This window comes from Talpa occidentalis, unplaced genomic scaffold (genome assembly GCF_014898055.3).
Source record: "Talpa occidentalis isolate TD23 unplaced genomic scaffold, MPIMG_talOcc4v2.1, whole genome shotgun sequence".
In the NCBI taxonomy this organism is placed as follows: Eukaryota; Metazoa; Chordata; class Mammalia; order Eulipotyphla; family Talpidae; genus Talpa; species Talpa occidentalis.
The window spans coordinates 104554341-104580026 of NW_026555331.1; the positions used below are offsets into that span (position 1 = coordinate 104554341).

Sequence of the window (25686 nt, forward strand, 5' to 3'; positions counted from 1 at the left end):
GACCTAAATGCCCAAAAATAGATGACTGGATCAAGAAGATGTGGTACATATACACAATGGAATATTACTCAGCAATCAAAAAAGATAAAGACATGCAGTTGGCAGCAACATGGATGGAGCTAGAAGGGATCATGTTCAGCAAAATAAGTCAGAAAGAAAAAGAAAAATACCGGATGGTCTCACTCATAGCAGGAATTTAGAAAACCTAAATAAGGGACCAGGAAAAAGACTAATTAATACAAAGTAAAAATCAAAATCAACAAGCAACTATAAACCAGGGACACACTACAGGGGTGGGTGGGAAGGGAATGGGAGAGGAAGGACTAGGGTCAAAATAAGGGGGGGAGTGCAATTGTATGGGGTATATAACCAAAATGATAATGCATACATTGTGCAAAAATGAAAAAAATGATGTAAGAATTATATAAAATAAAATATTAATTAAAAAAAAAAGTAGGTCGGAGGACATCAATTCTCTGAACAAAACTTTCCATGAACTGACTGTGCTGGGATGTCTGCTAAGTGGCCACCAAAATGTCTTTCTTTGGAGCCCCTCCTGTGTGGGCGCTGGGCCTGTCTATGTGACTTGCAACAGAGGTTTGAAAAGTACTTGTTTCATTGGGCCTGTGTTGATGCCGGGAACCTTTCTGCCACTCTGGGAACAAACTCAGGTTAGTCTCCTGGAGATTGAGTGACCACATAGAGAAAAGCCCCAACCATTCCAGCTGTCCAAGCTGAGGGAGGCCAAACTAGACCCTCTAGTGCCACATGAGCTGGCACAGTGCAAAAGAATATAGCCAACCTACAGAATCTGGAAAATAATAAACACGTTATTTCCTGCCACTAAATTTTGAGGATGGCAATGAATCAGTCAGCTTTTGCAAAAGGTAACTGATACACCACCTGTTTTACTCAGAATAAAAGCCGATATCCTAACAACCTACAAGATCCTAATAAAATACCCCTGGCACTCTTCATCATCCCCTTTATCTTGCTTTATTTCTCTTTTCAGGCCTCACCATCACCTGGCATGTGCAGTACACATCTATTTCTTGTCTGTCACACCCCTCCCACTCATACACATACACACCAGAATTTATGGTCTACAAGGGCAGGATTTTGTCTGTTTTGTCCATCACCGTATTCGCAGCACTTGTAATAGTGACTAGAATTGTTCATCACTGGGAAAATAATGGACATAGTAGTGCTTCTGCCAAATCTGGCAACCAGGTGTATCACTGGAATAGTTCTAGTGGCTGAGGCAGGGAGAGTGGCAGCAGTGGTCAATACTGGGGCACAACGCATGTAAAGAAGCTGAATTCCTGCGGCACCCTTGGCCCAGATGGGTATCGCAACAAATGCCAGTTACGGATTCAGGCAGAGCAGCAGGAGGCTGGATCACCACTGGCCAATTCAGTTCCTTGTGCCTTCCCCTCCCTTCCTGTTCCTTTCTTCCCATCATTTCCCCCCATTAGTCTGTAACACCGGTTTGTCAGACCATATGACGGTTCACTTAATGGTTGGGAAGACAAAAAACCTCCAAAAAGTACTATCAGCATAGAAATTTATTTGAATTGAAAATAATCTGGTTATATTCAGAATAATGTAATAATTATCTAAAGCAAATATCATCATTGGCTCTGAAATAGATCTATAGATGTCATTCTTTCAAAGTCAAAAATATGTAGTAAGAATGTACAAGAAAGAAAAAAACCTACAAAGCAACTTTGCTGACTACTGGGAGTTGTTATGAGAGGGCAGCCTAGGACACTGCAGCTGAGTCCAAGGAGTGCTCTTGCTTCACCAGCTCCCTGGAAAACACATTGGTGATGCAAGAACCTCAGCTGGGTGACAGGACAGCTGGGTCTGGGACTGCTGAGGGACACAGGTAGTAACCACTACATCTCCCTTTCTCTGACTCTGCCCCTCATGCCAATTTGTTTTCTTTCCTTTAAGATCGGTTGCATCCTACTGGAAAATAACTGCTCTTTGTAAAGTGAAGTAAATAGTTTTCTGATCAATTGAATTGAAGATGCTCAATAATCAAACTTTTGAAAAAGATAAAACAGCAGAGACCATCAATGGCTGGAAGAAAAAAATTCAGATAATAAATGTCTGCTAAACAGATAAAAAGGATAAATAGTTAAAAATGGGTGAATAATCCTAGGGTTCACTATGACCTAGATGATCAAAAGCAGATAGGTGACCTTTGATTAAACCCATTTACTTGTGGAGTGAGCTGTAAGGAGGCTCCAAGGTAGTGTGTGGTTTCCAACTGTTCATAGCCCAGGGGCAAACTCAAAAGGTCTCCTCCTCTCGCAGGTACTGGAACACTGATGAGAAGTCTTTCTTTGAATAGCCTTTTGCACACATCATCCTGTAGATCTGATGGGCTTGACTGCCCAGCAAGATTGGGCTCTTCGTGCTGGTAGCAGAGTCTTGTGCTAATCCCAGGTCCTAAACCAAACAAGGGCAGGGGGGAACATATTGAGACTAGTAGTTAAGATTCACGTCGGAACTAAGGTTTCTAATGCTTTGGTTTCAAAGAGGGAAAAATGAAGTCTGAAAAAGTAAGAGAGTTACAAGCACTACATTTTCATAAGTGCTTTCCTGTAGCTACAAAACTGCTCTAGACAGAAATCGTGATTTCTGAGTGCCCAACCTCTGGCAAGGCTTTTATGTTTTGTTTTGACTTTGAACAGGGTTTACTGTACACATGAGCTCACACAGGGAAATGTTTTTTCAATCTGTAGAAACGTATATGCCTAAGACAAACCCCATTATAGAATTACTGAATATCCATTCAATATGCTATTTAGCAACTGCTGTGTGCTGGGCACTGTTCTAAGCACAGGAATATCGTCGTAATAAAACCAAGTCACTTTTCTCATGAAGCTTGCTGTCTATGGGGAGGGTAGATAACAAAACAAATACTAATAATTTCAGATAGTGATAAGTGCTATGAAGAAAAATAAAGCAGGGTAAAGGGTTAGAAAGTGACGGGAATGGAGTGGAAGGAAGAGAGTTATAATAGATGAAATATTGAGAGAAGACCTCCCTGAGGTGAAGACCCCAAGATCTGAATGTTAGGGAGCAATGAAATCTTTGCAAAGCTGGGGATGAGTTCCGGGCAGTTGGAGTAGCAAGGTAAAAGCCCTGCATTGGAACATGTCTTGGGTATCAAAAAAATAGTAAGACCAATGAGACTGAACTAAAATGAGCAAAGGAATTCAGAGTGGAAATGAGCCAGGGGATAGGCAGAAGCAAAAGGCAGACAGTTTTAACATATCTGGTAAGGAGTCTGGATTTTATTGTAAGTGCAATGGAATAGTCATCATTATAACAATCCTTTAACAACTCAGAGAGCTTCATTCTCAGGGTTTCACAAAACTTATGGCTACTTAAGAACAGAGAAGAGTAAATGTTATAAATCTTTATATTTAAACTGTAGCTAATGGATATTCACCACCATAAAATGAAATCTTGTGCAAACTTGAAATACCTGGGGTAAATGGAAGGCATGGATATTGAAACAATATCCCCCCATCCCACATTTCATTATATTTATGATTTTATATTAGCTAAAAACAAGTGACAAGACCAGACAGATTTTCTTCTTACCATTACCATCCTCATTTCCCCCACCAAAGGAAAAATTAACAAGCAATGAAAGAGGAAGATAAGAGCAAGATAAGAAATGTCTGTTCCACCAATGGAATCGAATAGAAAATCCAGAAATAAACCCACAGATTTATGGTCAACTAATCTTTGACAAAGGAGCAAAGACTATGCATTGGAGCAAGGAAAGTTTGTTCAATAAATGGTGCTGGGGAAACTGGGTTGCTACATGCAAAAGAATGAAGCTTGACCACTACCTCACACCATACACAAAAATCAACTCAAAATGGATTAAAGAACTAGACATAAGACCTGAAACCATAAAATACATAGAAGGAAATATAGGCGAAACACTACGGGATTTGCACATCAAAGACATCTTTACAGACACATCACCCAAAGCAGTGATAGTGAAGGCAAAGATAAACAGCTGGGACTACATCAAATTAAAGAGCTTCTGCACAACAAAAGAGACAATAACAAAAACAAAGAGAAACCCCACCAACTGGGAGAACATTTTTGCACACAACACTAATGATAAAGGACTAATCACAAAAATCTGCAAAGAGCTGTTGAGACTCAACAACAACAAAGAAAATAATCCTGTCAAAAAATGGGCAGAAGAGCTAAAAAGAAACTTCTCTGAAGAGGAAATGCAAATGGCCAACAGGCATATGAAAAAATGTTCCAACATCACTTGTAATCAGGGAAATGCAAATCAAAACTACCATGAGATATCATCTTACACCAGTGAGAATGGCACATATTAAAAAAACTAGCAACAACAAATGTTGGTGAGGGTGTGGAGAAAAAGGAACTCTCCTGAACTGTTGGTGGGAGTGCAAACTGGTCCAACCACTATGGAGAGCTGTGTGGAGATTTCTGGACCTACTAAACATAGAGCTTCCATATGATCCAGCAATTCCTCTCCTAGGTATTTACCCAAAGGACACAGAAACATCAATTCCAAAGAGCACCTGCACCCCTATGTTTATAGCAGCGCTATTTACAATAGCTAAGCTTTGGAAACAACCCAAATGCCCAAAAATAGATGACTGGATCAAGAAGATGTGGTACATATATACCATGGAATATTACTCAGCATTCAAAAAAGATAAACACATGCAATTTGCAGCAACATGGATGGCGCTGGAAGGGATCATGCTCAGCGAAGTAAGCCAGAAAGAAAAAGAAAAATACCGGATGGTCTCACTCATAGCAGGAATCTAGAAAACTTAAATAAGGGACCAGAAAAATGAATAATTATAAGAAAGTAAAAATCAAAATCAACAAAAAAACTATGAACCAGAGACACTCTATGGGGGGTAGGGGGCGGGAGGGGAGGGACTGGGGTCAAAATAAGGGGGTTGCAATTGTATGGGGAATATAAAAATAAAATTTATTATTAAAAAAAAAAAAAGAAATGCCTGTTCCTTGAGGAACACCCTTGATAACTGAGCAGCTAGTTATTGATACCATATTCCACTCAAAGGGGAAAACGACTCAAAGAAAAATTAAGCGAAGTTTAAAGAATAAATTAAATCTTTAGCCTTCTGAATATGTAAGGCACTACAGTTGTAAATATTATTTTGTGTTTTCTTATGTAACTTTCATATGTAAACACACAGATTTGGAAAATCTACTTAATTTTAACTTCATCTATAGCGTTCACTAAAGAGCAAGTTTAATTATTACACACACACTTAACAAATGTGGACAACTACTTTAGTGTTTATATACTGACAAGCAGACAAACATCTTTTGTTGACATCATTTGTAGCACATCTGCAAGATGCACTTGTTTTTAAATGAGCGAGAAAATTTATATAGAAAGACTGCATTTGACTTTATAAGCTGGTACTATAACCAGAATAAAAAAAATCAGACTAAACATAACATACTATGGAGAAGATAACACTATCTAGAAAAGTTTATTAGAATTTTTCAAAGGGCCAAGTAAATATCCCCAATACAAGCTAATAAACCAACAAGGGGAAATTAAAATAGCTTTGGTTATTGTTACCTTATAGGAGGGATGTTCTGAAAAGAGAAAGGTGATTATAAAGGCCTGAGCGGCTTGTTAACCCTGAAGTGTTAGAAAAAAGCTTCCCTGGAAGGGCAGGGGTGCTGGGTGAAGTGGCGAAAGTAAAGGTGAAGTCTGTAAGGTTGAGGAGTCCCGGAACAAAGCCAGTGCTGCCATGAATGGAGACCAGACAAGCCCATCTCCTTGTTTATTAGAAGCCTCCTACTTCTTTTTACACTTTACTTGTTTGTGGTTTCTCTGATTGAGCCACTGGCAGTATTTTAGGAACCAAATAAGCCAACAGGTTATGAGCCACTTCCTATAGAAATATACTGGAAAATGGTCACAAATGTCATTCTTTCTTTCTTCCAAGTCCTCTCATAAATCACCCTGCAATTTTGATGAAAACAACATATTTAAGGAGCATCTTTCTGTTTCTAACAACAGCTACATAGCACAGTTATAAAAGTCCAAGTGGAAGATATGCAAACCTAAATACAAGGTATTGCAGGCATAAAAATAAATATTTTAATGGAAAAATAAAATGCAAAATAAGAAGTGTGGTTTTAAACACTGCTTTAGCCAATAAATATTTAAAGTGTGCTGACAATCTGCCAGAAGTTAGGGAGCTGGGGAATGAGGGGGGGGGAAGTGATCCAGGCAGAGGGCACAGCAAGTGTGGTGGTTATAGGTGAGAGAGACAAGAGGCAGAAATGACTTCAGTATGACTGAAGCAGAGAAGGGGAGGAACGGCACAAATGAGCTGGCAAGGCAAGCAAAGGCCAAATTATCAAGGGTCTTGTAAGACAACTTGCAGGGATGGACTTCCACCTACAAATAATTAGAAACCATGAAAGGGGCTTAATAAGAGAAAAGACATAATCAAGCATTACATTTTAGGAAGCACATTCTTGCCATGGTGTAGAAAATCAATTGGGAAAGATTAGAATGAACAGCAGGGAGGTGAGTGACGGCTGTGATCTAAACAAGGCAAAGCCAAGGTACTGCAGGTGGCAGAGGAAGGAACTGGAAAAATTCAAGGCATGTTTGAGAAGTAGAATGGACAGAACGTCAGGGGAAGGAAGGAGAGAAAACTAAGTATGGGATCTAGGTGTATGTATTACTGCTTTGTAATTGAAAAGAAAGTCAATTGGAAAAGAAACAAGCTCTATGCAGAAATATGAGTTAGTCTGTTAAAAAGTATTTCCTAAAGTTAAGGTCACAAATGAGAGGAGCCCAGCAATTTGCTTCTCAAATGACTTTAAAATAAATATGCATAAATGATTAAAGCAGGGAGATGTATTTAGTAGCATGAGAAAGATCTTCTCTTTTTTTTTGTCAATGTGCAATTTATTAACCATCAGAAAATTCACACTGCTTCCATTCTAAGAACTTGGTAAAAATTAATGTACTTTTATAAGGAAGAACAAAATTTCACCAGCTCATAATAGAAATAAACCCCAGGCACTAAAAAAAAAAAATCCCAGCCTATTCTTCTTACCTAAAAGGCAAGGAAGGAACAAGGTAAGAATTTTATCTACGTTAAGTTTTAACTCATTTCCAGTGAGTAAGTAAATCACCATTTTAGTAATTTCGCCTTCCAGGACAGACATATGCTTTGTTAAAAGGGGAGATGAGGAGAGAGCGAGAAAGAGGAAGGAGGGAGGAGAACGAGACCATTAAACTGTGTTCCTTGTCTCTGGAGCAGTCTGCACTTACTGTACCTTCGCCATGAGTGTTGTTCCGAATCCACCCTGATAGTTATTAGCCGAGGGAACTCCATCCATCACTCCAGGTACAGGATTGTAAGTGTCACTTGACCAACACCGTCCTGAGCTCATATTTAAGATTTTAGCCAGCAGTTTTGGGTCAAGCCCTAACCTGTCAAAGGTCAAAGAAAATAAGTGTTAAATGTCAAAATGTACAAGTCATGCGTGACTTATTTACGTAGGAGGATGCTCCATCTTCTCTCTCCATTTATTATATGTCTTCAGAAATCAAAGCAGATTGATGGGAGTGAAGAATCCAATCTAAAATTATAGGGTACTAAAGGCTAGTGACTAAACATTTCCGAGTGAGGCCATTCTGCACTGAGAAAAAATCCTCTACACTATGCTATTTTTAAGAAACAATACATAATTGCACGAAAGTGCTGTTGGTTTATCACACGCATGGGTTTTGGGACATTATTGCATTTATGTGTCACATAAGAACCTTAAACCAACATGATCATCTAAATTCTACATTCTCTATTCACAAATGATGTATTTCAGAAAGAAATATTGACAGATAAACTATGCATCATGGGCGTCCATGTGGATGCATTCATATGTATGTTTATTCTCTTAACATTTATGAGGATAAGTGCAAGAGATGAGGCATGAGCAGTAAAATGAGCTTAAGAGAAGTTATCATTATAAAAGAGGACACTTCTGGCTGCAAACTTTTTCTTATTTATTAAATCTTCATTAGACAATCTTGCTTATGAAGCAAGTCTGCAGAGAGTTGTGACATATGCTATCTATTCAGAGACATGCATTATAGTTCTGGGTCAACTGCTGATAAGGTTACTGATCCTGATAAAACAAAGCTTGCCCAAGCGGAAACATCATTTGTTCTATCACTGAGCTGATGGCATAAACGGCTGTTCAATGTGAATCCAGAAAAAAATAGAATCAAAATGCTGCATTACTTTGATTCGCAGTCTTTTACCCCAGTCTGGGCAGCACAGCTTTGCGAAGTACCACTGACTCAAGTTTCAGATAAAACTCTATACCCAGCAATTTATAAGTTTCTTTTATACAAAGAATTTATACAACAAATGTCACCAAAGCTTTCTTAAAACCAATCTCTTCCAGGATAAGGGCTGAAAAGAGACACATATAAATGTTAAATTGAGGATTTGGCATGCTTAAGTTTAGTTTATTTTGTGCATTTAAAATATGTCTGTTTATTTCAAAATCTCAGTATCATGACCAAGAGAATATTTTCTCAGTGCTAGAGGAGAGGGAAAGGTTCAGAGCCAGGATCTGTATGGACTTACCATGTAGTACAACTGGTATGTAACCAGGCTTTTCCAGAGGAGCTGTGGCTCAAGGACTACTACATCACGTATGTGAATGTATATGAATTCACAAGATGGGCCATGTTGTGTGAGGATTTTTCTTACTACGGATTTTAACAGATACAAAAGACTGGACTGAAATCAGCTATCACGCATTCTGTTCAAGTGTACCCTGCCAGGAAGAAAGCCAGCAGTTTCATGTGTTCTTTTATAAAGACCCAAGTTTGTTGCATGTATACAGTTGCTACTGATGCTATCTTTCCCCCTTTAAATAAGATCAGGCTATCATTATAATGTTGTAGCAGATGACTTGGGAAAAGATAAAGCCAATGTGCTTAGGGATTAACTGTGAAATGTAAAATCACAAATTAACAATTAGTTAATGTGCTGTAAGTGCAAAAACATCCTCTAAGCACAAATGATCAAGGATGTGTATGTTTAATGTATTTCTTGAGCAGGGAATTTTTTTAAAGACCCCAGAATATCACTTCTCCCTTCCATTTGAAATATAATTTAGGGGCTTCCTAATTTAGATATTGTCTTGAAATGGCTTATGACATTTAAGGCAGCACAGTTACTCCCTTTTTATAATCCATCAAGCTACATGCAGCAGGACCTCACAACAGTCTCTACTGCTAAGGAATATCATACTGTCCATAATACCAAAATGGTGAGTACAGCTTATTATCCTTTGTAAAACCCTACATTTCGTTTTTTTTTTTTTTTTTGAACGTTCAAGAAAATTGATAGAACCTTTTTTGGTGAACATATTGCTATTTAGAAGCATCCTGAGGGGCAGACCAAAAAAAAGAAGGTGGTGGTTGTTATGTGCTCACTTTTCAAATCTGATGCTTCCCCACCCGCCGTCTGATTCCCTCTAGAAGATGCCTACTGCCTCTCCGCTTTTCCTCCTCCCACCTTCCCACCCCCCACAGCAAAGTGCATCATTAAAAAGAGCAAGTTAGAAGTGTTTTGCATTTCATCTTTCTGAGGATTCTTTCACTGGCACATACATAACTGACAGTTGAAATTAGACACGATATTAAAATCAGTTACTGAAGTCTTCTGTCTTCCACTGTGCCCAAGGCTTGTAATGGTCTGAAACCAGCTAGAATACACAGTAATTGTCATTCAGAGAGTCTATCCTAAAACGTCATGCTTCACTGGAGAAGACTGAGTTTCCATTTGAAATCAACAAATTAATCCAAGACAGGTATCTGAAAGGGCAAGTTTAATAGGAAGCAGCTACTGGGCTCTCAACCATGATAAAATGTTATTGCTGTTTCCCTGTAAATTGGCTGGGAACATATGATACTTTCTGCATAAGAGCCCCATTGCTGTTCAGGAGATATACAGCTCAAGCCATCAAAAGGATGACAGTCTGTCAGTCCCCATAATAACTTGCCACTGGATGTGGTTCGAGAGTGCGCGCATGCATGCATGTGGCTTTACAATTGCTGGAATGTTCTCTGATATAAACAGAGAATGAATTCATTGCTCTGACCGCATATATAATACAGCTCAAATAAACGTCACTGTGTCAAATCTCCTCACCTTTAAAACACAAGAATTTTAAATGAACTTTTGGGAGAAATAAAAATGATGCATAACTGCAAAAAAATGAGAGAGAATCCAAACGTTTGCCTTAACTATTAAAGGTTTTTAAGGGCCAAAAAAGTTTGCTCACTTTATATGTTCTATAAATTTCTACACTGTCTGGTTTTACATAAGGAAAAAGCAAAATATGTCACTAAACTGAGATGTTTGTATCACAGGAAGAGATCTGGAAATGAAACATTTAAGACCAAGTAAATTTTAATCAATCACTTGCTCCTTCACCAGCATCTGCACAGATCTGCTCTGTGCAGTGCTGCACCTGGAGTCAAGGAGGCCACAGTGGAGAAGCTGCGCCACCCACCAGAAATGGGCGATTAAGACACCCAAATAACTCCGACCTGAAGCGGGAGAAGTACCTCCCTCTCTCCCCCTCTCCTCTCCTCATCCATTTGAAGACTCGCTGCTGAGTGCCTACTGTGTGCCAGGTATGTTCTTTAGACACAGCCATGAGCAGACAAAACCATTCTCCTTCATGGAGCTTGCGTTTTAGTTGGGATGACAGGTAATAAACAAATAAAAAATATGCAATGCTAGCTAGTAAAAAATTCTAGGGAGAAAAACAAACATTAGAAAACAACTCGGCCACAGCCTTCGCGGAGAGTCGCCGCGGTTTCCTGCTTCAACAGTGCTCGGACGGAACCCGGCGCACGTCCCCTCCCTGGCCGCCCGCCCGGCTGCCCGCCCCACAGCGCCGTGGGATCGACCCCGGCCCTCGCCGCCGCCATGACGACCGCGTCCCCCTCGCAGGTGCGCCAGAACTACCACCAGGACTCGGAGGCCGCCATCAACCTCCAGATCAACCTGGAACTCTACGCCTCCTACGTCTACCTGTCCATGTCTTACTACTTTGACCGTGATGATGTGGCTTTGAAGAATTTTGCCAAATATTTTCTTCACCAATCTCATGAGGAGAGGGAACTGATGAAGCTGCAGAACCAACGAGGTGGCCGCATCTTCCTTCAGTCCATCAAGAAACCCGACCGCGATGACTGGGAGAACGGGCTGAATGCAATGGAGTGCGCCTTACACTTGGAAAAGAGCGTGAATCAGTCACTACTGAAGCTGCACTAACTGGCTACTGACAAAAACGACCCCCATTTGTGTGACTTCCTGGAGACTCATTACCTGGATGAGCAGGTGAAATCCATCAAAGAACTGGGGGGCCATGGAACCAACTTGCGCAAGATGGGGGGGCCCCCGAATCTGGCATGGCCGAGTATCTCTTTGACAAGCATACCCTGGGAGACAGTGACAAGAGCTAAGCTAAGCCTTAGGCTGGCTTCTCATAGCCAGGGGGTGACTTTCCTGTTCACCAAGGCTGTGCATGCATGTTGGGGTTATCCTTTACCTTTTCTATGAGTTGTACCAAAACATCTACGTATAGCTTTCATTTGTACCATTCCTTCAAATAAAGCAATTTGGTACCCGCTGTTTTTTTGCAAAAAAAAAGAAAACAACTCAATTCAAATATTAACCACCACCACATCAACAACTACCATGTACTGAGTACCTACTATGTGCCAGGAACTATTTTAAAAGACTTAAATAGATTAACTCATGTCACCTCCACAACAACCCTGAGGAGAGATGTTATTATTTTGTCATTTTACAGTGAGAAACGCTTAAGTCTTTGGCAGAGATGGGAGTTTGGCAGGCTAGATAAATACCCAAACTCTCACTATCCTGAGTCTCAGACTGTTTCAATCCATCAATCAATATGATGGTGCTCTGTCAGTTTACTAAGAAATTTGGTCAAACTTGTACCACAGTCCTTTTGCTGTTTTCTTCTATTTATTTATTTATATATTTTTAAGATTTATTTTTATTTATTTACGCATATAAGAACTGGGGTGTAGGCCAGAGGTGTGGGGGGTGAGAGGGTTCACCAGAGACAGAGAGGGGAGCAGAACAGGCAGATCTACTGAAATACACTGCTGAGTGGAGCAGCAAATGAGACAGGAGAGGTCTGCTGTGCCATGCAGGTCAGCTCCCTGGCCAGGGGATGGAACTAGTGCTGCAGTGGCAGCCGATAGATGGTCCTGAGACTTTAGCCCCTGAACCAATAGGGAGGCCCCTATTTTCTTCTATTTATTAAGGCATACAACTAAGAAACTAAATGAAAAGGCAACATATTTTGAGGCCAGGAGCTAAAAGACTAAAATTAGAATGAGGGAAAGTTCTCACTTTGTATAGCCATCTAGAAGTCCAACTGTTTCAAGTCTCTTTTGGTGGAAGGCAATATGGTTTTTGCTGGAACGGACTGGGCCCTGGTAGTAATACAAATAACCTGTCTTACCACCAATATTTAAAAAAAAATTCCCAGGTGGAGCAAAAATAATGAAATTGACATATCAATGTATTAATTACAATGTATTAATCACATTAATTATAATAACAATTAACGAATGTGATGCACAGAACAAAACCTCTAATGCACACAGAACACTTTCAGTGCCCTAGAACTATGCTGAATCCTAACTAGGATCCAGTTAGAAAGCAGAGAGAGCTAATAAAATAGAATCTCAAAATGTTGTATACTGATATTTTTATGCTTTCTTTCTTTTTAACAGCATTTTAAAATTTCACTAACATCCATAAAGACCCACTGTAAAAGATCATAGGGTCAATAGAAATTTTTAACTATAAGATTTTATTCTTCTACTTTTGAAAAAGGGAAACATCAATGTTCCAGAAAAAACACTGGCTTATGAGAATGGAATTAATCAGAAATGATCACTTCATAGGAATAGGGACTCAATTTGTAAATGTTGACATTAATGCTCTAGAAAAAATTCACTTCAGAGTGAACAGAATATAAATGTGGCTGGAGCACTTTGATGCTGTACTACTTTGCGGGAATTTACTACTTGGGAATTTATGCTTGCTGATGCCAATTTTCTCTTTCACCTTGCAAAGCTCAATAAATCGTGGCCGTTTTCTATACTCTATTAGAGAACAACCCTGTCATTTTAAACCATGTCTGTAAACCATGGAGAAAAGACAATAGCAAGAAGCAATCATTTTTAGGACTTTCAAATTACTGAAAGTCTTTGTAAGATAAACTGACAAAAATCCTAATGTTAGGAAAATAAGTGATTCATTAGTACAGATACTTATAAATCATTGAAACAGTTAAGTAAAACTAGTGAGTTCCTGCTTTGTATTCAGGTGTTTATATATGTATGTAAATATCCTATGTGTATATATATGAATAACTAATATACATAGAGTTTTGGAAAATGAAATATTTTAAAGTTTCACATTTCTAAATACTGTATTTAGTCTTAGCAGGCAAAGACCAAGAATATGGGAAAATCTATTTATGCTTCTGCCCTTAACATTTCTATTTGGAATTTTATCAGTTTTAATTTTCTCTTTGATAACAAATCCTGTCTGGTAGCCAATGTCTACAATTAATTATACACATTTTATTTAATTCATTTGAGTCAACTGATTTTCAGCTTATTCTTTATTAGTTGATGCTTGAGGTTAGACTTCCACAAGCATTTACCAAAGTTTCATTTTAGAATGGCAAATGTTTATTTAATAAAAGTTTTTAGGAATTATTTTAGGGGTGCCAGAGGATACATCAGCATGCCTAAGGAAATTTTTGACCCAGAGATGCTCAAAATAAGCAGCTGAATATAAAATAAATTGGCAAAGGTAAAAAGGGAAATTTAAGTGTAACATAATCTAAGCTCATGTAGGCTTTTACTTTTTTACTATATATTCATTTGTATCCAGAAAAAAAAAAATGAAGGTAAAATTGTAAAGATGTACGTGTATACTAATGTTCTAATCCTTTTGTTAACACTAATCATTTTGTTCCAGAAATTTCCTCTTCCATGAAATTAATTTATAGGACAAGAAAACAAGTTTACTAGTAACCAGTACATCAGTTATAAATGACTTACTACTTAAAACTGGCTACCATACAGACATAATACTGACCAGCTTCCTATATTCTTACTACCAGTTTTACTAAGGCTTTGTACAGATATGCCTTACTATCTTACAGACATTTAATTTTAAAATGTAAATGGTACAGGATATTGATAAACCAATTAGCGCTGATACAAAGCAAATTCCTCTTTTATCTCAATTACAACATGACAACTTAATAGGTCAAGATAGTTTAACATCTGAGACAAGGGCAATTCAATAAAACAACAGCATCTTGATATGGTAATTAAGAGGAAATTGAATCCATTACTGTGTTTTAAAAAATATCAAGTACTTTGGCTCTCTTTATTGCTTTTATCAAAAGCTGTGATATGAAACAGTACTCTGACTTGTGATATTTGGAAAGCAGTTTTGGGAACTGTTAAGAAAACACCTGAAAGAAGCAACTTGCTCATTAAGCATTTTATAAAGTAAGAAATATATATTTATTATATTCATGAAATACAAAACTTTCAAAAAATTAATTAGGTAATTAATCATAAACAGCATTCCTAACCTAAAAGATTAAAGGTTAAAATTAAGACATTAACCTTAAACTTTCTAAAGGATGATCATCACAGGAAAAACAGAATTCTTCAATCACTTTATGCCAAGAATAAATGCCATCTTGTTTTAATGGGAAGTTATATCTTAATGGAAAGTAACAAAATCACAGGCAAGTTAAAATGAAAGATTATGCAAATGAGCGGCAGTTTTAAGAATACCATCCAGTTTAACCTGAGACTAAACAACCAAGAGCCCTGTCAGTGCAGATTTGGGGAACTATCTTGAAAATAGATAGAAAGCAGTCACATGGTAGCATAACTCTTGAATTCATTACTATGCACTTGTTTAAAAAACAAAAAATAAACAGGCCCCAAATGGAGTCAGCATAGTAAGGGAGGTAACCTGCAGGATAAGACCCCACCTAGCCCTTCCCCTGAAGGAAGGTGGCTCTGCCTACAGTAATCCTTCTTTTCTTTTGAAGCCCTCTTTCTGGCTATAAAAACCTTCCATTTTATACAATTTCTTACAGTGCCCATCTACATGCTAGGAGGGATGCTACCTGATTCGTGAATTTACTAATAAAACCAATTAGATCTTTAAAATTAACTCAGTTAGATTTTTGCTATTTAACACTTAAACCTGTGTTTTATACAGATTTGCCCTACACTGCAAATGTATGTTTAAATTTTACAGTGAAGATGTTCCTTGCATTTCAACATAATAGAAGAAACAGAGTTTCCACTTAAAAAGGATAATGCAGCTTCAAATATACAACACAATCCATTTTATAGCTAGGCAAAGAGTATTCTTGCTCTCCAGGGTCCTATTGGTCGTCAAATAAGCAAAAGTCTATTAAAGTTCAATAATGAAGTACTTCCAAAATGGTCCTAGACCAATACATTTATCTCTCATGAACAATTTTTTTTCAACATCATCAGGACATCAAGTAGTAAAGCTTGTAAAAACTGTCAATATATGAAAATTCAACAAACCTGATTCCAAGGTTCATAGCTTCAGCTGTTCCAATCATGCTAATCGCTAACAACATGTTGTTGCAGATCTTTGCTGCCTGAAAATAAATTAAGTGCACATTAAATATCTTTATTTTCAAACTATATATAACTCATTGGAACTTCTTTTTCACTTAACTCCACACTCTTCTTGGAAATTTCTTAAAAATAAGAGCACTCAACTGCTGATTCTCTCAAGCAGGGAAAAGAGTGTGGGGTTACATGCCTCCCTCTCAGTCTAACATGCTATTCCATACCACATTGGGGGGTCTCTTCTAGCAGGAAAGAACCCCAAAGTGGTGACTCATCTCCTGTAAGCTTGGTAATAGGGAACACACATCTACATGGCAGAACTACTCTTTAAGGGAAAGGGCATACATTGTAGAGAAGACAGTAACACATTGAATGAAAAGGCAATAAATAAAAAAATTAAGTGGCAAATTGTATGCAAGCTGTATGAGATATATGACTTTGTTCATAGAAATAAAGGGTCAGGCAGAGAGGAAGTGGAATCGGAAATGGTAAATATTTAAGAGAGATTAAATACAGAACAGCATGGGATATTCCTGAAAACACTAAGAAAATCGACCATGTGCATGTTTTAAGGAATCCTGAGAAAGCAAGTGCTATGATAGGTAGGGTAGAGAGCTAAATTTGACATAGTGAGAAATAGGGTTATATTCCAAGTTTCTGAATGGGAAAGTACTGTTATCACACAAGGTGTTTTGGATACAGTGTTGGGCAGAGTGGTAAACCTGGCATTCAGAGACCTATTAGGCCCTCTGAGTGGTAAACGAGTTGAGAAAACAAGAGGAAAGACTGGGCCAGGTAATGTGTGGAATAGACAAGATGGTCAACAATGAGGGCCACTGAAGCAAAAATCAATTGAAACTAGAGACTGATTGGACAAGGGACTGGAGATAATAGATGTAAGATAATACCAAAGTTTTGAATAAGGTCTAGAGGGGCCAGTGACCAGGAACAGGCATTAAGAGAAGTGAGTGAATGTGACTGTGTGTTGGGTGAGGGAGGGGAGCAACTAGTTTGATTTCAAAGTTCAGCATTGTCCTACACCTCTGTCTGGCTAGAGAAGTGATTTAACATATTTCTAAATGAAAATTATTTGGTTTTCAAGAAAAAGATTTAAGTGCATAGTCTAACACTGTAAACAGTGCCATAGTAAGTAACTACAAAATTAGCTGGAGGACACCAGCTCAGCAACTCGGCACTTCAAACAGAAACAGTTGTAAGGATGATTTCAGTGGTGAAGAGATGATATGTCAAAATCTGAAAGATGAAACTTTCAATATTTTTTTAAAATAAACGTATGGCTGATGTCTGCTCAATCCTAAAAGAAAGATGGAAAACTAATTTATTGCAAATTAATTTAAGAAAATCTGAGCAAAAAAGAATTCATACATTGAACGGTGAAAGAAAGAGTACGAATGTGGCCAGGAAAGAGAAATGAACATTTATCCATTTACATCAAGTCAAGGTCAATAATGTAAAAATGTTACCTGCCCAGTCCCAACAGCTCCACAATACACCACATTGGAGCCCATGCACGCAAGCAATTCTTTGGCAGCAGCAAATTCTTCTTCCACTCCTCCCACCATAAACGTGAGGTTCCCAGACCGAGCAGCTCCCACACCTGAATGATTTGGGGGTAAAGGGATAGAAGCAGGACACATTTCCTCAAGTGCTTAAGCAGACAGTAAAATTAGAGACTACCCTCCCAAACCAAATGAAACCATGTCTAAGATACTCTAAACCTCTCCCGAAATACTTTAATAATAAAATAGCAGGCAGGATGATCATAAACCAAAAGGGACAGACAGTCAAACTCTTATTCTCAATTTTCAATAGTCTGGGACAATCATGACATGACAGATATGAGAATTTGAAGTGTGAATTTTATTATTCCAGTGCATCTACTATGCTCCTAAGAAAACTATTCAGTTACAGCAAGGAGCGGCCAGAGGGTGTTCCTTGCTCACTCTCCATTACTGCCTAGAGGATCTACACAAAGATCTGGCTCTTTCTTTCATAAACTAGTAAGCATTTCAGAGGGCAAGATTCTTTTGTAAGGTAAAAACTAAATTAGAATGGTTATTCTGATGTACACTTACCAATAATATTTGATTTTTCTTTTTCTTCTCTGCTATATACTTTTGGGGCAATTCACTCCCAGTGATAGAAGCAGAAGAAACATTTTCGTTTGGCTTAGTCTGGCTACTCCTTAGCAGTTATTAACATTTTTTTTTTTACATGTTCACTTATTAAAATGGTTGGAGAAACAACGTCTACTTTAAAACAGAAAACATGGCCCAGCCTGGCCCAAAAAAAGGGGGAGGGGCTAGATTTTGTTCATCTAGAAATTTAGTAACTATAAAATTAAAACTGAGCATTATTACTGTTTTTATTATTAAAGAAACCTTAATTCATAATTTTAAAGTTAGGCTTTATTGATCAAAACCAGGAAAGTATGTGGAATTAGTGCAATTTTTGTCTTTACACCTTATTTTAGAGTACAGCTAGGAATAAAGAAACTAACTGTTTGAACTATATAGCAAATCTGGTTGTGAGAATAGACAGTTGCATGTAATGGTCTACTTTTGAATTTAATTTATTCAATGAAATACTCAGTTTTTACACCTAAAAAACCCAAGTAAAGAGGTCATTCTCCACTTTTCATTCAAATTGTGAACATTTTACCATTGCCAAGTCAAGTGGCCTTTCTATTTTACTGTACATGCTATTTTTTTAAAAGATTTATTTATCTATGCATACAAGAACTGGGGTATAGGCCAGAGGTGTGGGGGAACAGGTGAGAGGATTCACCAGAGACGGAGTGGGGAACAGACAGGCAGATTGACTGAAATACACTGCTGAGGGGAGCAGCGGGAAAGTCAGGAGAGGTCTGCTGCACCATGTGGGTACCTCCCCGGCCAGGGATCGAACTTGTCCTGCAGTGGCTGCAGTTAGCTTCACAGGCTGTGTCTTAACCCCTTCTGACACCAGGGAGGCACTGTACATGCTATTTTTAACTAATTATTAAAAGAAAAGTCAGCATTATGTTAGTTAAACAATCTTCGGAGAAGGAATGCCCACATGTTAGAAAAGCGTAAGATGCTCACACATATGGCTAAATTACATTATTTCACAACATTTTCAGACACATGTTGGAATTGGTAATGTACAAAATCCCAATTATAACATATGCTTTTAATTAGCCAACCTGTGTCATTTGAATGTTCTGGTAACTTTGAAGTTTAAGTGACTATCATGTTGCTAGTCCCTAATTTACTATACCAAGATGGTAGATCATTAATGTTTTACAATGATTTTGCTCAATGTGTACAGCCATTTTTATTCAAACCACACAACCACCCTTATTCCTAATCTTGTTCATCTGACCTAGAGAATTAAGTAGACGATTTAAGTCAAAGCTTACAAACAAATCCAGCACTATCTATCATAGGTCAATAGCTTTCTGTCTAGATTACACATTGCTAAATAGCTTCAGAAAGTCATTTATTAAAGGAAAATTAATGCTGACAATGGTTTTCAGCTGGTTAATCTTTTGACAGGTATACTTTCTCACTTGTTCAAACACATATTTCAAAAAGAAGAAATAAGTTACTAAAGCAAGAGAAGTCCACCATAGAAAGAAAAAACATCTTTTAATTCAGAGGCCTATGGTATTTCCACTCTTTCCTCATCTGAGTGTTGTGGTATAATTTCCAACTTTATCATAACCCAAATTTCTTTTTTAAAAAGATTTATTTATTTATGCATACAAGAACTGGGGTATAGGCCAGAGTTGTGGGTAGTGAGAGGATTCACCAGATAGAGTGGGAGAACAGAACAGGCAGATCAATGGAAATACACTGCTGAGGGGAGCAGCAGTCAAGTCAGGAGAGGTCTGCTGCGCCATGTGGGTAGCTCTCTGGCGGGGATCGAACTCATGCTGCAATGGCTGTGGAAAGCTTCATAGGTTGCGTCTTAACCCCTTGCGCCATCAGGGAGGCCCTCATAACCCAAATTTCAATGTAAGAGTCAGGCTAAACTAGGCAACTCTAAAATTCTGAAATTCCTTGGGACTTAAATTTCCATAGGTATTCCTCTAATTGTATGACACTCTCAAGTCTAGTTCCCATTAAGGTAAAATTATGAACTAAGTTCTCACAAAAAAAAAAATGTAATCAGTTCAAGTTTAGGAAATAACATTAGAAAGCTGGAACTCTAAATCTGTGGAAGACATCTTAGGGACTTTACATCATACAGATTTTTTTTTTTAAAGATTTTATCTATTTATTTATTTATTTATAAAAGCACTGGGTACAGTCAGAAGCACGGGAGGGTGTGAGAATTCACCGGAACCAGAGTGGGGAACAGAACAGGCAGACGGATGAAATATACTGCTGAGGGGAGCAGCAGGTGTAGGAGAGGTCTGTGCGCCATGTGGGACCCTTGCTGGAGGCAGGGGATCAAACCAGCGCTGCAGAGGCTCGGGCTTCACAGCCCAGCACTCAACCGCTGTGCCACCAGGGGAGGCCCATCATACAGATTTTGATATCTATCAATAATAAATTAATTTAATACACTGCATGCCATTTGAATTCAAAAGCCAGTTGAATTCCACTTTCCAAACTAGCGAAATATGGATTACACACTCAGGCAAATGCTAGAATATTGGTAGAATATTTATTTTACTTTATATTTTAGCAATTATATATATAATTTGGTTATATATACAACCAAAGTTAATCCTGTGCTTAATCCTACTACAGTATTTACCATACCTTATTAATATCTTTTATTTTCTTATATGATTCCTCCATTACACTCTAAGTTCTTATAAGGTCAGCACTGGGCTACTGTTCATGTCAGCATTCCCACTATCTACTATGGTGCATAACACATTCACTGGTTAGTTGTTTGGTAAATAAACTTAAGAGCATGGTAGAAAGACTAAAAGATCTAGAGATAGAATACCTGGTTTAGGTGATGTGCAACCTGCTGGCTATTTTATAAATAAGTTACTTAACTTTTTTTAACTCCTCTACCTAAAATGGGGAGAGTATTATGGAGTGATTGTAAATATATGAACATATACTGTAAAACATAAAATGATATTTAAATGTAAAGCCTTACTACTATATAACTTGAGTTTGCAGAATGGGAGTTTAAATCTTTACCTACATAAAGGCCTAAAGTCCTTTCTTATTGTTTATCTAAGCCATTGTCTTCTTTAGGATGATTTTAGCCTCTCTGGATACATATTAGCTGGCTTGAGCTGAATCTGTAAACTATGGGAGTATGCCGGCTCAGGGTTAAGGAGCACTAAAGTGGTCTATAGCCAGTGATGCTAAGCTTATACTGAAGACATTTTTAAAAACCTTTCAATGGCCACATAGTATGTGACAAAGAGACAGGAATGCTGCCATTTGTTTGGTTTTATTCACTCAAACAATTAACCAACTAAGAACTAAATCCTGGGATGGTGGATGAGTAACATTTGTCCCTGATCTTAAGAAGTTATATACTTGTGGGCCTCCCCGGTGGTGCAGCGGTTGAGCGCTGGGTGGCCTCTGCGGTGCCGGTTCGATCCCCGGCTGCTCACCAGCCACCGGAGGAGGGTCCCACATGGCGCGCAGACCTCTCCTGCCGCCTGCTGCTCCCCTCAGCAGTGTACTTCGGTCTTTCTGCCTGCTCTGCTCCCTACTCTGGCTCTGGTGAATTCTCTCACCCTCCCGCGCTTCTGACTGTACCTAGTGCATGTATAAACAAAACAAACAAACAAACAAATAAATAAATAAAATATGCCTCTATAAAAAAAAAAAGACTTTATAAAAAAAAAAAGAAGTTATATACTTGTGATCCAGTCACTTCTCTTCTTTATCCATGACTACCAGCCTGGACTGAGCCATCACCCTTTTTTTTTTTTTTAAAAAAAAGATTTATTTATTTATTTATACAAGCACTGGGTATAGTCAGAAGCACGGGAACGTGAGAGAATTCACCAGAGCCAGAGCAGGGAGCAGAACAGGCAGGCTGACGAAATACACTGCTGAGGGGAGCAGTGGGCACGGCAGGAGCGGTCTGTCACACCATGTGGGATCCTCACTGGATGCCGGGGATTGAATCGGCGGCACTGCAGAGGCTGCCGGTGGCTTCGCAGCCCAGCGTTCAACTGCTGCGCCACCAGGGGAGGCCCACCATCACCCTTTCTTGCCTGGATTATTGCAATAGCCTACTACTTGATCTCCCTTCTGATCTTGCCTCCCTAGTCTATTCTCCTTACAGCAAATAGGATTCTTTTCAAACAGAAAAGTAGTTCCTGTTTCTTTCCAATTCTCAAGCCTCAAAAAGCTTCCCATCACTCTCCTTATAAAATCCAAAGTCCTAGAAAGTCTTATAAGATGAGCCCCTTGGCTCCCCTTCTCTCTTGTCATATTCCCTTCACTGCTTATTGCTTTCCAGTCACCCTGGCCTCCTGGCTGTTTCTGTAACAGGTCAAGTATGTTCCCAAGTCTAAATCTTAAGCTTGCTGTTTCTTTTGCCTGGAATGTTCTTCCTCTAGATATTCATGATTTATTTCCTTTGCTTCATTCAGGTTTCTTCTCAAAAGTCACCTCTTCCGAGAAGCCATCCCTGATGATCTAGCATTCTAAAATGACAGCCCATCATTCTCTGGGAGGGCAGTGATGTTTTGGCTTGCTCACTCATATGTACAGTAACTGGCACATAAGATATGCTTAGTAAATACGAACTTGTTTAAAGAGAGAGAAGGCAGCAAGGGAGGGAAGAACAGGAGATGAAAGACTGGAAGGCAGTATCACATGATAACGGCTCTCGTGGAGGCACACACAAGACACCAAGGGTTGCAAAGTGTCTGTCATTCCAGCAAGTCATTAAATGCGCCTTGCCCTAAGTTTTTCCATCTATAAAGTGAAAAGGTTAGACAAGATAATCACTGAGTTAGTTCTAAGCTTTTGAAATTCCATGGTAATTTGGGGTTTTCAGGTTCATAGACATGTGCTTTCTCAAATTTATCACTGCAGTACAGAAAACAACCATTTCATCTTATACAAGTGATATATCAAATGTTCCCAGTTAGAAAAGAGTTAGAAAATTAATATTCTCGGGCCTCCCTGGTGGCGCAGCGGTTGAGCGCTGGGCTGCGAGGCTACCCGCAGCCTCTGCAGCACCGGTTCGATCCCCGGCTTCCAGGTGAGGATCCCACATGGCGCGCAGACCTCTCCTGCCGCCCACTGCTCCCCTCAGCAGTGTGCTTCGGTCCTTCTGCGTGTTCTGTTCCCCGCTCTGGCTCTGGTGGATTCTCTCACCCTCCCGCACTTCTCACTGTACCCACTGCTTGTATAAAGAAATAAATAAATAAATCTTAAAAAAAAAGAAAATTAATATTCTCATGTAGCTACATTCATTTAAATTAACAGGCCTAAGGACTATGGTGCCATTAATGCTTTCTTTAACACTTTCCTGTGATATCTGTACATGTTTCTCCCCATTACCCTAGAATCAGAAAAATCGAATGTGTAAAATCAAATGAAAAGGCAAATGTCCAAACCATTCAAAATAGGTGGCTTATTACCCTGCTTTAAAGAGCCAGACACCAACCATTTCTCTGCCAATTTGAATTTCAATCAACTTCCTAGGGGAGAAGCACTTTAAATCTATCTAGTCTTTAGATCAGCCTTAATCTGTCTGTTTGGTCTCCCCCGCCACTTTTACAAAAATGAATGTGATGCCTCTATTTCCTACACTCTCTCCCACCTTCCTTCCACTCCTACTTGTAGTTGACATAAAAAAAAAAATTGACAATTTGAGATTCAATTTTCAGTGATTATCAGTACTGGGAACAAGAAAAACAGAAAATACCAGTCCCTGTCCTCAAGGAGTTTGAAATCTAGTGGTGTGTGTGTGTGTGTGTGTGTGTGTGTGTGTGTGTGTGTGCAGGCAGATGGAGAAGTGAGGCAAATAAACAGTTATAAATAACACGAGACAGGTGCATGCTATAGATGAGTAGACATACATCATACAAAGTTCACAAGAAGAAAAGTTAATGTCAGTGCCTTTAAAATAGGTATATGTCTCAAATTATGCATCAACATGAGCAGCAGTTGAAGAAGACATCATTGCTATCACTAGCCATTTTTCTATAGTCTCACCATTCCTCCTGTTTTTTTTTTTTTTTTTTTTAATAGAGGCATGTTTTATTTATTTATTTATTTATTTGTCTGCTTTGTCTATACATGCACTGGGCACAGTCAGAAGCGTGGGAGGGGGAGAGAATTCACCAGAGCCAGAGCGGGGAGCAGAACAGGCAGAAGGACCGAAGTACACTGCTGAGGGGAGCAGCGGGCGGCAGGAGAGGTCTGCGCGCCATGTGGGACCCTCCTCTGGTGGCCGGGGAGCAGCCGGGGATCGAACCGGCGCCGCAGAGGCCGCGGGCAGCTTCGCAACCGAGCGCTCAACCGCTGCGCCACCGGGGAGGCCCCATTCCTCCTGTTTTTTTTCTAATCAGTAAAAGTTATTCTTTCTGAAGTACTTGTATTTTCATGTTCAGCAAAAGGGAGAACTATATCATTATCTTCCCTTTCATCTTGAGTTGTAGGAAATGAGCTTCTTTTTTCTCCTTTTTACATGGTTTCTGGTTTTTTAAAGTTTTACTTCTCTCCTCAGTGAACACTAACCACTTCTCTGGTTTTCTCATCGAGTCCTTGCAACAAAAATGCCACTTCCATGCATCCATTTTTTCCTAGCCTGTTGTCTCATATGCAATTCTCTTCCCTTCCTTCTTTGCCTGGCTAAATCATACTTTTTCTTTCAAGACTCCGCTCATGTCAGCTCTGAGAAGCACTGCATGGCCATGACTCCCTTTCTCTATTCTTATAACATTGCCGGTGCTATCTCTAACAAAGCACTTATAACACTCTAATCAATTTTCCTGGGTGTCTTATGAGCACAAGCTGTTTGAATCTTAACACCTACATATATATAGCATGTCTGATAAATGTTCATTGTCTTTTTTTAGGAGGTAGACAGAGAAGAAATCAATGGTTAATAAAATGACCAAGAATACTAATTAAGACGAAGTAAGCCAACGTTTTCCAGCTTATCAAAAAAAAAAAAACTCGCTTTGAAGGGCTACGATTCTATACATGTGGTAATGGCATTTTCACTTATTGCTTCATAAACATGCAGAACGTAAATGCACATTCATGGAGACATTATTATTAAGTGTTGAAAAATGAAGACCATGTGATTTAAGGGACCTGGAATAAAGTCCCAGTTCGAGGTCATACCATTTGAAAAAGTTATAACATCTCTCAATCTTGGTTTCTCCATCTGAAATGATGACGAAAACACTTGCCACACCTACTTTGACACTTAAAGAATACAGTGGAAAATATTTTGCAAAGTTATCACATAAGTGTTATAAAAAAAGTTTAGCAGGTAAATCTCAAGTCAAAATCTTCGCCTACTTTTAGCAACAAACTCAGATTAAAAATTTTAACTTACGGGCCTCCCCGGTGGCGCAGCGGTTGAGCGCTGGGTTACGAAGCTGCGCTCAGCCTCTGCAGCGCCGGTTCGATCCCCGGCTGCTCCCCGGCCACCTGAGGAGGGTCCCACATGGCGCGCAGACCTCTCCTGCCGCCCACTGCTCCCCTCAGCAGTGTACTTCAGTCCTTCTGTCTGCTCTGCTCCCCGCTCTGGCTCTGGTGAATTCTCTCACCCTCCCACGCTTCTGACTGTACCCAGTGCATGTATAAACAAAACAAACAAAAAAATAAAATAAATAAAGCATGCCTCTAAAAAATAAAAAAAAAAAAAAATTTTAACTTACTAAAAAGCAGAACAAATCGTTACGATAGAAA

At 38.9% G+C, this 25686-nt stretch overlaps 1 protein-coding gene and 1 pseudogene across 1 annotated transcript in view; one reads left to right on the top strand and one right to left on the bottom strand.

Moving 5' to 3' along the window:
* Positions 1 to 2208: 2208 nt before the first annotated feature.
* The window catches only part of HIBADH (3-hydroxyisobutyrate dehydrogenase), a 101635-nt gene continuing 78157 nt past the window's right edge, over positions 2209 to 25686 (bottom strand). The window contains exons 5-8 of the mRNA XM_037509656.2: positions 17299 to 17432; positions 15764 to 15840; positions 7366 to 7522; positions 2209 to 2457 (exon numbers count right to left, since the gene is read on the bottom strand). Of these exons, the coding sequence (XP_037365553.2) occupies positions 2299 to 2457; positions 7366 to 7522; positions 15764 to 15840; positions 17299 to 17432 (527 nt within the window). The 3' untranslated portion in view covers positions 2209 to 2298. The remainder of the gene's footprint in view (positions 2458 to 7365; positions 7523 to 15763; positions 15841 to 17298; positions 17433 to 25686) is intronic.
* LOC119243713 (ferritin heavy chain-like) lies at positions 11031 to 11633 on the top strand (annotated as a pseudogene).